This window comes from Leopardus geoffroyi, chromosome A1, assembly GCF_018350155.1.
Source record: "Leopardus geoffroyi isolate Oge1 chromosome A1, O.geoffroyi_Oge1_pat1.0, whole genome shotgun sequence".
Taxonomy (NCBI): Eukaryota; Metazoa; Chordata; class Mammalia; order Carnivora; family Felidae; genus Leopardus; species Leopardus geoffroyi.
In genome coordinates, this window is record NC_059326.1 from 3,898,142 (window position 1) to 3,911,197 (window position 13,056).

The 13,056-nt window shown below is 39.2% G+C and overlaps 1 protein-coding gene across 7 annotated transcripts in view; it reads left to right on the forward strand.

Moving 5' to 3' along the window:
• SGCG (sarcoglycan gamma) overlaps positions 1–13,056 on the forward strand; it is a 131,774-nt gene that overhangs the window by 107,221 nt on the left and 11,497 nt on the right. For all 7 annotated transcript variants that reach the window (XM_045454821.1, XM_045454893.1, XM_045454504.1 and 4 more), the window contains one exon: positions 6,538–6,610. In XM_045454821.1, the coding sequence (XP_045310777.1) occupies positions 6,538–6,610 (73 nt within the window). The remainder of the gene's footprint in view (positions 1–6,537; positions 6,611–13,056) is intronic.

The window sequence follows — 13,056 nt, forward strand, 5'->3', positions numbered from 1 at the left end:
TACCTTTGTCTTCAGTACTCCAAGAATAAAATGAAACCTCTTTAATTCTTAAGCAGATTCCATTTGCAGAAGATATGACTTTTTATGTAGAAAATCTTCTAAGGATTCAACGAAAAAAGCTGCTGGAACTAAGCAGCAATTTCAGTAAAGTTTCAAGATGTAAAATCAACATACAGAAATCAGTTGCATTTCTATACACTGACGATGAAACATCTGAAAAAGACATAGAGAAAACCATCCCATTCACAATAGCATCAAAAACAATAAAATATTTTGTTATGAATAAATTTAGCCAAGGAAGTAAATGATCTGTACAATGCAAGTTACAAGACTTTGTTGAAGACTGAAGAAGACACAAACCAATGGAAAGACATCCCATATTCATGAATCAAAAGAATCAATAATGTGGAGAATTCTATACTATCCAAATCCATCTGTAGATTCAACAGCATTCCCACCAATATGCCAATGGCACTCTTCACAGAAATACAAAAAAACAGTCCTAAAACTTGGAACCACAAAAGACCCCTAATAGCCAAAGCAATCCTGAGGGGGGGGGGGGCAGAGGGACTAGAGGTATCACATTTCCTGATTAAAAACTGTACTACAAAGCTATAGTAATAAAAACAGTATGGTACTGGCATAAAAATAGACCTATAGACCAATGGAATAGATTGAGAGCCCAGAATTAACCCCCCACATATGCCCTCAATTAATATTCAGCAAGGGAGCCAAGAACACCCAATGGGGAAAGGATAGTCCCCTCAACAAAGGGTGTTGGGAAAACTGGATAAACATGTACAAAACAATGAATTTGATCTCTGTCTTACACCGCTCACAAAATCTAACTCAAAATGGATCCAAGACTTGAACATCAGACATGGTGCCCCTAAACCTCCTTGGAGAAAACTTAGAGAAGATGCTCCTCGACATTGGTCTTGGCAAAGATTGTTTGGATGTGACACCAAAAGCACAAACAGACAAAAGAAAAACTCAACAGGAGGGACTGTACAAAGCTGAAAGCTTCTGCACAGCAAAATAAAATATTAACAAAATGAAAAGCCAACATACAGAATGGGAGAAATTTTTGCAAACCGTATATCGGAGGAGGGGTTCATATCTGAAATATATAAGGACTCAACGATAAAATGTTCAAGTGCATAACTCCTACAAATCAATAAGAGCAAGAACAACAAAAAAACTCACACAACTCAAAAACAAACAAACAAACAAACAAAGATTTTAAAATGGGCAAAGAAACTCAATAGACATTTTTCCAAGAAGACATTCAAATGTCCAACAGGTACGTGAAAAAATGTTCAACGTAAATACTCATCCAGGAAATGCAAATCAAAACCATAATGCAATATCACATCATACCTGTTAGAATGGCTCTCATCAAGAAAATAAGAGATAACACGTATCGGTGAGGATGTGGAGAAAAGGGAGTACGCTGTGGGTGGGAATGGAAATTGTCTCAACCACTGTCGAAAACAGTATGGAGGGTCCTCAAAAAACTCAACATGTATCTATATGATGCAGCAATCCTCCTTCTGGGTACTCACCCTAAGGAAATGAAAGGAGGATATTGAAGACATGAAGGCACTCCCATATTTACTGCAGCAGTATTCACAGTAGCCAAGATACGGAAACAACTTAAGTGCCCGTCAACACATGAATGGATAAAGAGGATGCGGCGTATACATACAATAGGGTATTATTCAGTCATGAGAAAGGACATCCTACCACTTGCAACAACACAGACCTTGAACACATTATGCTAAGTGAGATAAGACAGAGGAAAACAACTGTCTGATGTCCTATGTGGAGTCTAAAAAAAAAGCAAAACTCATAAAAACCAAGAATAAAACCATAGTTGCCAGGGGATGGGGGAGAGGACAGATGTTGTGTAAGTGTACCAACTTGCAACAAGTAGTAAATAAACCCCAGAGTCTAATGCAGACTGGAATGAGCATAGAAAACATTATTGTGTTTAATCATCGAAACTGCTGAGAGACTAGAACTTGGCCATCACAGTCACTAAAAAGAAAGGACGACTAGGTAACATGATAGAGATGCTAATTATCACTACAATGACAGTCATCTTACAATATATAAATGTATCAAATTAAGATGTTTTACCATTACATTTACACAATGTTCTGTGTTAAGCAATTTCCATTTAGGCTATAGTCAGCTGGGGAACTGAAGAATTGTTTTTAAATCAGATTTATGGAGGAGATTAAATAATTTCATGAACTCAGTTTGAAATTGATCACGGCCTTTAAACAGTCTTATTTTTTCCCCCTAAAAATAGAATTGGTCACCAAGTGACCAAAGTTAGCATGCCCTTTTGTTAACCCAGTTATAGAACATATTACTGAAGCAGCATCAAAAGTTCATCTCAAAAAAATGTTTTATTAGGCTATTGCCAGAACTGACTTCTGGCAAAAAATCTACTTTGATTCCTTGGCAGTGATCTGCTTGGCTGGGCCCATTCCCCAACATTTAGTAAGAAAAACGGGGTCCTATAATGGTATCCAATTTCCCTTGAGGACAGCAAGATTCAGTGATAAGCCAGTTCAGTTTCTTTGCACCTGTTGTGGCTAAGCAGGATTACATGAAGTCAGAAGTGTTGGTGGAGAAACACTGCAGTCACTCACAAAGCCACTGAGGATCTGGAGAATAAGATTTCAACAACTGAAAAAGTGGACGTAAACAAAGGTGATAAGTCCAGGTCCCTTAAAAAGACATGAAGACAGATTATCTACAAGATGCTAATAGATCACCATATCCTTTAAGAACATAACCAAAGATCTCCAAACACTTGGTAATGAAGCTCTGTGGACATCGGATAACCTGGCCCATCAGTTGACGATCTTTCAACTGAAAAGAACAAAAGACCCAATTAAATCTGGGTTAAGTGATAAGGACATGTATTATCTTACATGAGAAGTCTGCAGGTTGATTAATTCAGTGGTCCAATAATTTCTGCTCCCGCTTTGCTTCTCTTAGATGTGTTGATATTCCCCTTTTAATCACAGAATGATTCCATTAGTGCTAAACATCACTTCCCTGTGCAGTGACTTCTCTAAACTGTAGGAAGTTGATGACCTCTTTAAATGACCCTTCCAACCTAAATCCTCATATTAAGTGACTTACGTTTCTCTTGAAAGTGGCATTTAGCTGAAATTTATTTTTTTAACCCATTCGAATAGACCTTGTGTTTTTTGGGGGGTGGGGGAGGGGTGTTATTTGTTTTTATTTTTGCTTTAGAGAGAGAGAGAGCGAGCACCTAAGCAGGGCAGGGGGCAGAGGGACAGAGAAAGAGAATCCCAAGCAGGCTTCATGCTCAGTGCGGAGCCCAACTCAGGGCTCAGTCATGACCCTGGGATCAAAAACTCAGCCAAAATCAAGAGTTGGACACTCAACCAACTGAGCCACCCAGAAGACCCTAGACTTTGGTCTTTAATGAGGAGTTTTAAACATTTACATTTTGCGGCACCTGCGTGGCTCAGTCAGTTGGGCGTCCGACTTCAGCTCAGGTCATGATCTCGTGGTTTGTGAGTTCGAGCCCCATGTCAGACTCTGTGCTGACAGCTTGGAGCCTGGAGCTTGCTTCGGATTCTGTGTCTCCCTTTCTCTCTGCCCCTCCTCACTCATACTCTGTCTCTTAATAATAAATAACGTTAAAAATTTTTTAAAAAATAAATAAAACATTTACATTTGTTTTGATAACTGTTCTATTTGGGGTTATCTGTGTGATATTATTTCATGATTTTTATATTGTAATCATATGGAATTTCAGTCTGAAACAAGCCTGGTGTAAGGCGAGATACAGAGAAACCAGTTCATGCAAGTACTTGTTGGCCATTATAAGGACTTCGGATTTGTTTTTAATGCAATGGAAAGACAGTGAATTGTTTCAAACGGTGCTTTTTGATCTATACATTTTAAGATCAATATAACCTATTACAAGGGAAAATAGATTATTTGGAGGAAAGAGAGGAAACAGTAAGACCATTTAGGAGGATGTCAACTGTACAGGCAGTAGATGCTGGTGACCTGGCTAGGTGGCAGGATTGGCCACTGAAGGACACTAATGACTCCAAATTAAGAACTGACATACATGGGCGCCTGGGTGGCGCAGTCGGTTAAGCGTCCGACTTCAGCCAGGTCACGATCTCGTGGTCCGTGAGTTCGAGCCCCGCGTCGGGCTCTGGGCTGATGGCTCAGAGCCTGGAGCCTGTTTCTGATTCTGTGTCTCCCTCTCTCTCTGCCCCTCCCCCGTTCATGCTCTGTCTCTCTCTGTCCCAAAAATAAATAAACGTTGAAAAAAAAAAAAAAAGATTTAAGAACTGACATACAAAGACGTGCCAATAGATCAAATGGGTGGCAGATATTAAGAGAGGGAATCAAAGATCAAAAGGTTCTATTTGTTTCTGGATGATGGCATTATTCTCTAGATACTGGAGAAGGCTGAGGAGGAAAATATATTTTCAAAACAAAGACTAGACAATTAATGTTTTAGATGCATAAATGTATGATATGTCTGAAACCGCCAAATGGATATGCCAAGTCAGCTCTTGGATCTGTGAGCTATTTAGTGCTCAGAGTTCAAGTCTTGACCAGAGATAGAAATGAGGGCACCATCGGCCAAGTGAGTTCTGAGAGATACCAACATTAGGGCCTGCCGGATAAAGGAAGAATAGCCAGCAAAGGAAAGTGTGAAAAGGCAGAGAGTGTGGTGGGAGAAACGTCACAGGAGCCATTTTCTCGATGCCAAGAGAGACTGTGTTCCCAGAATTTGGGTCGAGGAAAGATGAGGATGGAAACTGTCATTGACTATGTCATTATGGAGGTCATTGTTATCTTACCAAGCATTTTCTTTGGAGTATTAAGGCAAAAGGCCGTTCGCACTGGTGGCAGGATAGAATGGACCGGAGGCAGTAGAGAGACACCGTATGGGAGTCTGGCTATGAAGCCAGTGGAAATCTTTCTTGTTTTTGCACCACTTGTAAAGCTCATTTCAGTCCGTAAATACTCAGTGCACATGTGGAATCAATCTTAATAAATAGTTATCAGGGTAGACATAAAAACCTAACTGGTGTCTAGGCATATGTCATCCACTGTTTGGGCAGTAGTATTCTTACTGAAATACGTCTGTATTTCTGAACCGAAGGAACCTACAGTAGCCACGGGTAGGGAAGGATGGGGCAGCCGAGAGCAATTTCCCCGTCAGTGTTCGGTTATGTCCATGAACCCTAGAGTGTGGGTTCTGTGAACTCTTCACCACCATTCCAACTCCTCTTATACCACAGTCTTACTACAGATCTTCATATGAATATCCATTCATCATAAATTATTCTGTGTTCCAGGAGAGAAAGATGGAGTCATCCAAACTATTGACATTTTATACTGGAAATGACCAGACCATTTACTACATCTAATCTTGTGATACATTCTTTAAAAAAAAAAAAAAAAAAAAAAAGCTAGCGTTGTAAGACTAGGCTTTTTTTTATAAAATTTTTGTTAATGTTTATTCATTTTTGAGACAGAGAGAGACAGAGCATGAATGCGGGAAGGTCAGAGAGCGAGGGAGACACAGAATCTGAAACAGGCTCCAGGCTCTGAGCTGTCAGCACAGAGCCCGACACGGGGCTCGAACTCATGGACCGCGAGATCATGACCTGAGCCGAAGTCGGACGCCCAACCGACTGAGCCACCCAGGCGCCCCAAGACTAGGCTTTTTAAATTACTATGCTTCCCTTACACAAATGGTTATACGGGATCATACTCTACAGAGTTATTTAAATGCATTATTTATATAATGATATTTTATAATGGAACTTTTTTTCCCAGTTTAAATTATATTATATGACACTAAATAATATGTCCTATTTTCCACAAGAAACAGATGTTACACCAATGATATGTTTTTGTATCATCTTGGTTGGGAATACTTCATATGAATGCATATATAAGGGAAACATAGTTACACTGAAAATTAACAGGGATTTACTGAGAGTTACTTTACGAAACCATTTACAAAACATCTAGTGTAATGTATGCAAATAGGTCCTGAGGAATATTACTTTGAGGCCAAATAGTAGTAACAGAAGTAAGGTCATATAATCTGTGCATCGACAACTTCAATGATGGAGAAATTAAAGATAATACATACCAGTTGATAGGCTTTATGCCTGCCTTGTACTTCTGTCCATTACAATAACCACACATCATTGTAATATGACTAATTGGTTATATTAGAAAGTAATTGTTATACCTTTAAAGACTAATTGCTGAGTTGTAGTTCCTTGTAAAAGAGTGCCCTCTGAGAATAATTTCAGCTCACTGGTCTATACATTAGTCTATACATTAGTTCCTGTATATTAGTTGCAGTTTCTTGCTTCCATCTGCACAGATTCAGCAACAAGATCAAAGTCCACTGTGCTTTAGTATATAAACTAAATGTTTCATTTCCTTGATGCCGTTTATCTGACTTCTGTACAAAGTTGCATCTCTGGTTTTGTTTAGGGCCTGAAGGCGCCCTTTTTGAACATTCAGTGGAGACGCCACTCGTCAGAGCCGACCCATTTCAGGACCTGAGGTAAGAATTCTGTTCACATTTAAACTCTTTTGTGGAAGGTGCCTGGATATGTGCTGGAATAATATTTTAGCCGTTATTACCAGCATCTGCCTTATTCCGTTCACCGTCTTTATTCTCATCATGTTCCACTTACCAGCTAGTGGCAACTTACTAACATCCAAGGACACTAAAAAGTGCTACAGATTCCCTATGCTTAATCCGCCCCCAACAGAAAACTTACCACCTTAACCACTTTTAAGCGTGCCGTTCGAAAGTATTAAGTACATTCGCACTGTTGTACCACCATCACCACCACCCATCTCCAGAATTCTTTTCATTTCGCAAAACTGATACTCTGTGGCGGGTAAACTCCTCCCTATTCTCACCCGCCACCAACCCTGGGAAACCACCATCCTGCTTTCTGTCTCCATGAATTTTATGCCTCCAGGCACCTCATGCAAGTGGAATCATACAGTATTTGTACATTGTGACCGGCCCTTTCACTTAGGATAACGTCCTCAACAATGTGTATCTTCACCTAATGTCAGAAGATATACAGTCACCCAGTTCCAGATGCAAAGGGATTCTTCATAAAGGGTCTCCGTGTGCCTATGTGTATTTCACTTTATCACTGCACTTCCGATGACATTTATTCCAATATTATATTTGTATTTTATAACAAAATCAAAGCACTTTTTTTATTGAGTTATTTTTAAAGTTTATTTATTTTGAGAGAGAGAGAGTGTGCGCACACGAGCAGGGGAGGGGCAGAGAGAGGGAAAGACAAAATCCCAAGCAGGCTCCATGATGCCAGTGTAGAGCCCAATGCGGGGCTTGAACTCATGAACAGGAGATCATGACCTGAGCCGAGGTCAAGATTCAGATGTTTAACCTACTGAGCCACCCAGGCACCCCCAAATGCTACTTTTTAAAACAAATGTCTAAAGTCTTAGGCATCGCTCAAAATTATATTCAAATATATCTCTGAAATACACACGTGTAAATATCACAAATTTAAATTTTGATATTTGCTCAAATGATAGTCATAGAAGGGTGACAATTCCTATTTAAGTAAAAAGGTAATTAATTTGTATTTAAACTAGATTTGCATTTCTTATAGCAAAATCATTTGAACTTGAAATAAAGGCAGAACAATTAACATCCTAATATATTATGTATCATAGAAGAAATAAAGTGCAGTCCCGGCTTTACACCGAGAAGCCTTGTGACCTTGGCCAAACTAAACTTTGGAAACTATTTTTTCTCATTTATAAAATGCTGGTAGTAATACATATCTCAAAGGATTCTGGGAAAGATTTAATAAGCTGTTAGGTTAAGAGTATTTTGTAAACTGGAAGTTGAAGACACATAATCATTTTTATTATCAGTATTATACCAAGTGAATAATCACACTAAATGGAATAAAAGGAAATTAAGCATTTCTCTTATCTTTAATGCCTAATTAAATATTAGTCAAAAGCAAGTGAGAGTTTCATTTATCTTACCCACTTAGAGAACATTTGCAGCATGAAAATAAATTGTGACTCTAATTACGTTAGAACAATTTCATTAATTTTGATAAAGGGTCATAAGATCAATATTACAGAATTATTCTAGTTAGGAAAGAAGAACATTTTACTTTTCTAGGATACAAAAGTGATGCAATATCTTTAAAACATAATCCCATTGAAACCGTTTTGAAATTATAAAATCATACAAACTGTAGAGATACCAAACTCCTTTTTGAACTAAATGTCACTGTTTTAAAAGATAGAGCGCTTGAAATTAAACCATTCATCCTGTGTTGTCCATCAGGATATAAATCTGCCCGTTCTACAGCAGACCCTTGCTGAAAAAGAAATGGCAGACAAGTATGCTCTTGCCTTCTGAAACGTGACATACTGCGGGACGTCCCATAACCCAGGCATTATAACCACTTGACTGAGGAAATAACGAACTAGTAAGAATTCCTGGAGGAATGGGGTGAAGCTGGAAGGTATCAGCTAACATGTCCTGAGTGTCACGCATCTGTGCTCCATGCCGTCTCAAAGTTTATCTCATTTAATCATCAACTCGACCCTAAAAATTATCAGCTTCATCCCCATTTTATAAAACAGAAAGACTGAGGTCAAGATAGTAGCGCGTTCTAAGCAAAGATTAAAGAGTGTCCAAAAGATCATCCAAATTCAGCTCTGACCCCAAAGCCCACGTGCATTGACTATATTGTCTCCCCCAGCTAAGTGGACCCCTGAGTGGTTTATCCTTTGATTTACAGCCAGACTCCACTAATCGATTATATGATAGTCGTATTTTCTTCTGTAAATCCTTAGTATAAACCTTCCCCCACTTTTTCTTTCTGAGTCCAGTACCATTACTATTCTTGGCCCAAGTACAGTGGAAATGATTCTAGAATATCCTGAAAGGAAAGATTGTGGATTTTGTAGGGTTGCGATCATAATGCATTTGCAAATATATCTCTGAAATATACATGTGTAAATATCACAAATTTAAATTTTGATATTTGCTCAAATGATAGTCATAGAACGGTGACAATTACTATTTAAGAAAAAAGATAATTAATTTGTATTTAAACTAGATTTGCATTTCTTTTTTTTTTTTTTTTCCAACGTTTATTTATTTTTGGGACACAGAGAGACAGAGCGTGAACGGGGGAGGGGCAGAGAGAGAGGGAGACACAGAATCTGAAACAGGCTCCGGGCTCTGAGCTGTCAGCACAGAGCCCGACGCGGGGCTCGAACTCCCGGACCGCGAGATCGTGACCTGGCTGAAGTCGGACGCTTAACCGACTGCGCCACCCAGGCGCCCCTAGATTTGCATTTCTTATAGCAAAATCAGTCACAAGGACAATATGAACTCTGACATGCTGCCTTCATTTTGACTTGCTGTTCATTCATATGTGATGTAATTCATTGTTTTTTTAAAAAATTGAGCAAAAATGTACCAGACGTGTTTTTGTGCCAGGGTAGATGCTAGTTCTGCACTGATAAAAGGCATGCATCCTGCTCTTCATGATTTTAAAGTCTGTTGGGAAGTGAAATAGGCAAACAAGTTAGAACATATAGTTCCTTGCTTCGATGAAAGTCCAAAATATAGTGAGGGCATAGGAGAAAAAGCTCAAAATCTTCCCGGGGTTAGCTGAGATGATGTCACAGGGAAGGAAGCATTTGAACTGAAACTTAAGGAATCGGGAAACATTAACATCACAGGGTAAACTCTGCAACCCAATAGGGATGTGAAGGCAATTGACTAAGTGACTATTTGTAAATTGCCGGAAACAATGCCTAGCACCTGGCCAGTAATACAGGTGTGTCTTCATTAGGTAAAGTAAAAGGAGAGGACGCGGAAACATTTGCTCCTGTTTCAAACACTTGTAAATACGAGTTTACTTCTAAATAATAAATAAATAGGAAGGAAGGCAAGGAAGGGGAGAGGGAGGGAGGAAGGAAATAAATACTTTTAAATATATATTGTAGACTTATAAACATTGTTCAGCTAGAAAGCGAGACAAGCTCATCCTTAGGTCTCAGTAACAAAGAGGAAATTCATTGTCAGAGCTGAGCTAATGTACCGCTAGAGAATCAGGATCCCATAGAGATGGGGGGCCGGGACCTTAATGTATTATGGGACGGGATGCCAAGCCACAGCCTAGTGTGTGTGAAATGCTCAGACTGAGATGCCCTGTACACCCTAGTCTCCCATAGAAGTTATTATAGAAAATTTGCCTGGTAGTCTAAAGATGATGCGAACCCATCTTGGGCCCTGGGTTGGGTAACCCAAAAGAAATCAGGAACTACAGGCCTTTGCTTGGCCAAGACAGGAGGACTGTATCCACACTACCTCGTAAGATCTCAGAGCTGGAAAATTAATGTTAAAAACTGCACTGAAGTCCAACTGCTTTGAAGAAAGTATCCCATTACCCATGACATAAAAACACCTATGGAAGGCAGTCATTGCTGAACATGCGTTTACTACAATAATAATAATAATAATAATGCAAAGACATAGAATTAGCAGCCTCTACAAGTTACCCCCTGAAACTCTAAGTAAGAGAGCAAAGTGAGAGATTTTTAAAAGGTACGAATAAAAGGCTCAAAGAGAAAAAAATGTATTCTTTAAAAAAAAAAATTTAATGTTTATTTTTAGTTTTGAGAGAACAGACGGGGGAGGTCAGAGAGAGAGGGAGACAGGATCTGAAGGGGGCTCTGTGCTGAGAGCGGAGAGCCCATCAGGGGAATTCACAAACCACAAGATCATGACCCGAGCCGAAGTCGGATGCCACACCGACCGAGCCACCCAGGTGCCCTCAAAGAGAACAAAATTTTGAATACAAGGCTAGGCAATGTCATAGTCGTATGAAAATGGCAGATTTGAGAAATAACAGAATAGAAATTCTAGAAGTGAGAGATCAGGTAATTAAATTCCGTGTCACCCAGCAGTTGGTTCCTCATCTCATTCTGCAATAAAAGAAATCAGGATTCTTTGAAGAAATGGCTCATTCTAGGACGGGGGCAGCGAACGTAGAAGATGAATTTGGAACATTTTGCAGTGCCAGTGAATAAGCTGTGCTCAAAAATCAAAACAGCGAGGGTACATCAAAAAGACCCAGGAGCCAAATGAACGAGCTCCCAGTCACAGCTGGACAATTTAAGCAAAAAAAAAAAAAAAAAAATTCTTAGCATATTGAATTGTAACCCGAAGGAGGTCGATATCGAATCTCCGTGATTTTTAGTTTCCATCAAATACACTGTAAAGTGATGAGTGTTATTTCAAAATGACGGTGTGTATAATATGCAGAAATGATATCTTTTGTAAATACTTAAACTTATGAAAAACACAACGTTAACTTAAAACTGTGTAACGGGTGCGTAGTTTTTCAGATATCTTTTAGGACGGAGAGCCCTGCTCTGAGTTGTCTATTCTACCAAGTTTTACAAAGCATGAGTTTGGGATGTGAACATACTGAACTTTACCAAACCTGGCCAGTGTGCCTCTCAAAGTGCCTGATCCGATTTATTGCTCCGCGAGCAGTGTAAGGGTCTGTCTTTCCTCACCTTTTTACCTGTATTTTGCACTGTCAGACTTGATGATCTTTTTCATGTTTTCTTGTGTTATTTTACTTTTCATTTCCCTAGGGACTAGTGTGGTTCAGCATCTTTCACATTTTTATTTTGTTATTTAAATACTCAGCCTTCTCTTCAGATCTTATAAATCGTTCCCTTTTTATTTAAGGCTGCTTCTCCTGGAACTGCCTTCCATCTCCTTTGCTTCTTTAATGACTCTTTAAAATGGATTTGTAGAGGGGCGCCTGGGTGTCTCAGTCAGTTAAGCGTCCAACTTCGGCTCAGGTCATGATCTCATAGTTCATGGGTTTGAGCCCCGCGTCGGGCTTTGTGCTGACAGCTCAGAGTCTGGAGCCTGCTTGGGATTCTGTGTCTCCCTCCCTCTCTCTCTCTCTCTCTCTCTCTCTTCCCCTCCCCTGCTCGTGCTCCGTCTCTCTCTCTCTCTCTCTCTCTCAAAATAAACATTAAAACAAAATTTTAGTGGATTTGTAGGGATTAAAGTATAATATAAAATATTCTGAATATTAACATTTTTCCTGTTAACATTCTACTTTTAATGTTTATACACTCAAATTTATTTATAATTTCATTCATTACATCTGGATTTTAAGACATAATTTGAAACTTTCCTTACAGAAAGAGGAAGTCAGGCATGTTGCTTGTCTGGTTTTGCCTTTTACATTACGATACATTTTAGATCCCTGATGCCTTTAGAGTTTATTCCTGTATCAGGTATCAGGTGTGAAGTGTGGGTCTAATTTTATCTTTTCCAGTCATCCAGCCACCGGAGCCAGCAACTAGATTATCTATTAGAAATTCCACCTTTGTCGCTACGATTTGAAATAAAACCTTTATCATCTATTAAATTTCCCTATGCACGTGGGTCTGTTTGTGTATTTTCTGTTCTGTTCCCCTAGTCTTCCTGTCCAGGTCCTAGTCCCAACCTTGTTAAATAGGATATAAAGTTTATTTTATTTTATTGAGTTTATTTATTTATTTTGAGTTGGGGAGAAGCAGAGAGAAGGAGAGAGAGAATCCCAAGTAGGATCCATACGGGCAGCACGGAGCCTGATATGGGGCTCGAACCCCAAACCATGAGATCATGACCTGAGCTGAAACCAAGAGTTGGACGCTTAACCAGCTGAGCCGTGCACGTGCCCCTATAAAATATAGTTTAATGTCTGGTAGGACTAGTCTCTCTCTCTCTCTGTCTCTTTTTCTCTCTCTCTCTGTCACACACATGCACACATACCCTTGTAGCTTTCAATATTTCTCTGCCAGTTCTTGCTTATTTTTCCGAACTTGAGCATTAACTTATCTAGTTCAAGAAAAGCATATTCTTTTATTAGGATTATCTTAAATTCATAAATTAACTCGGGGGAAAAC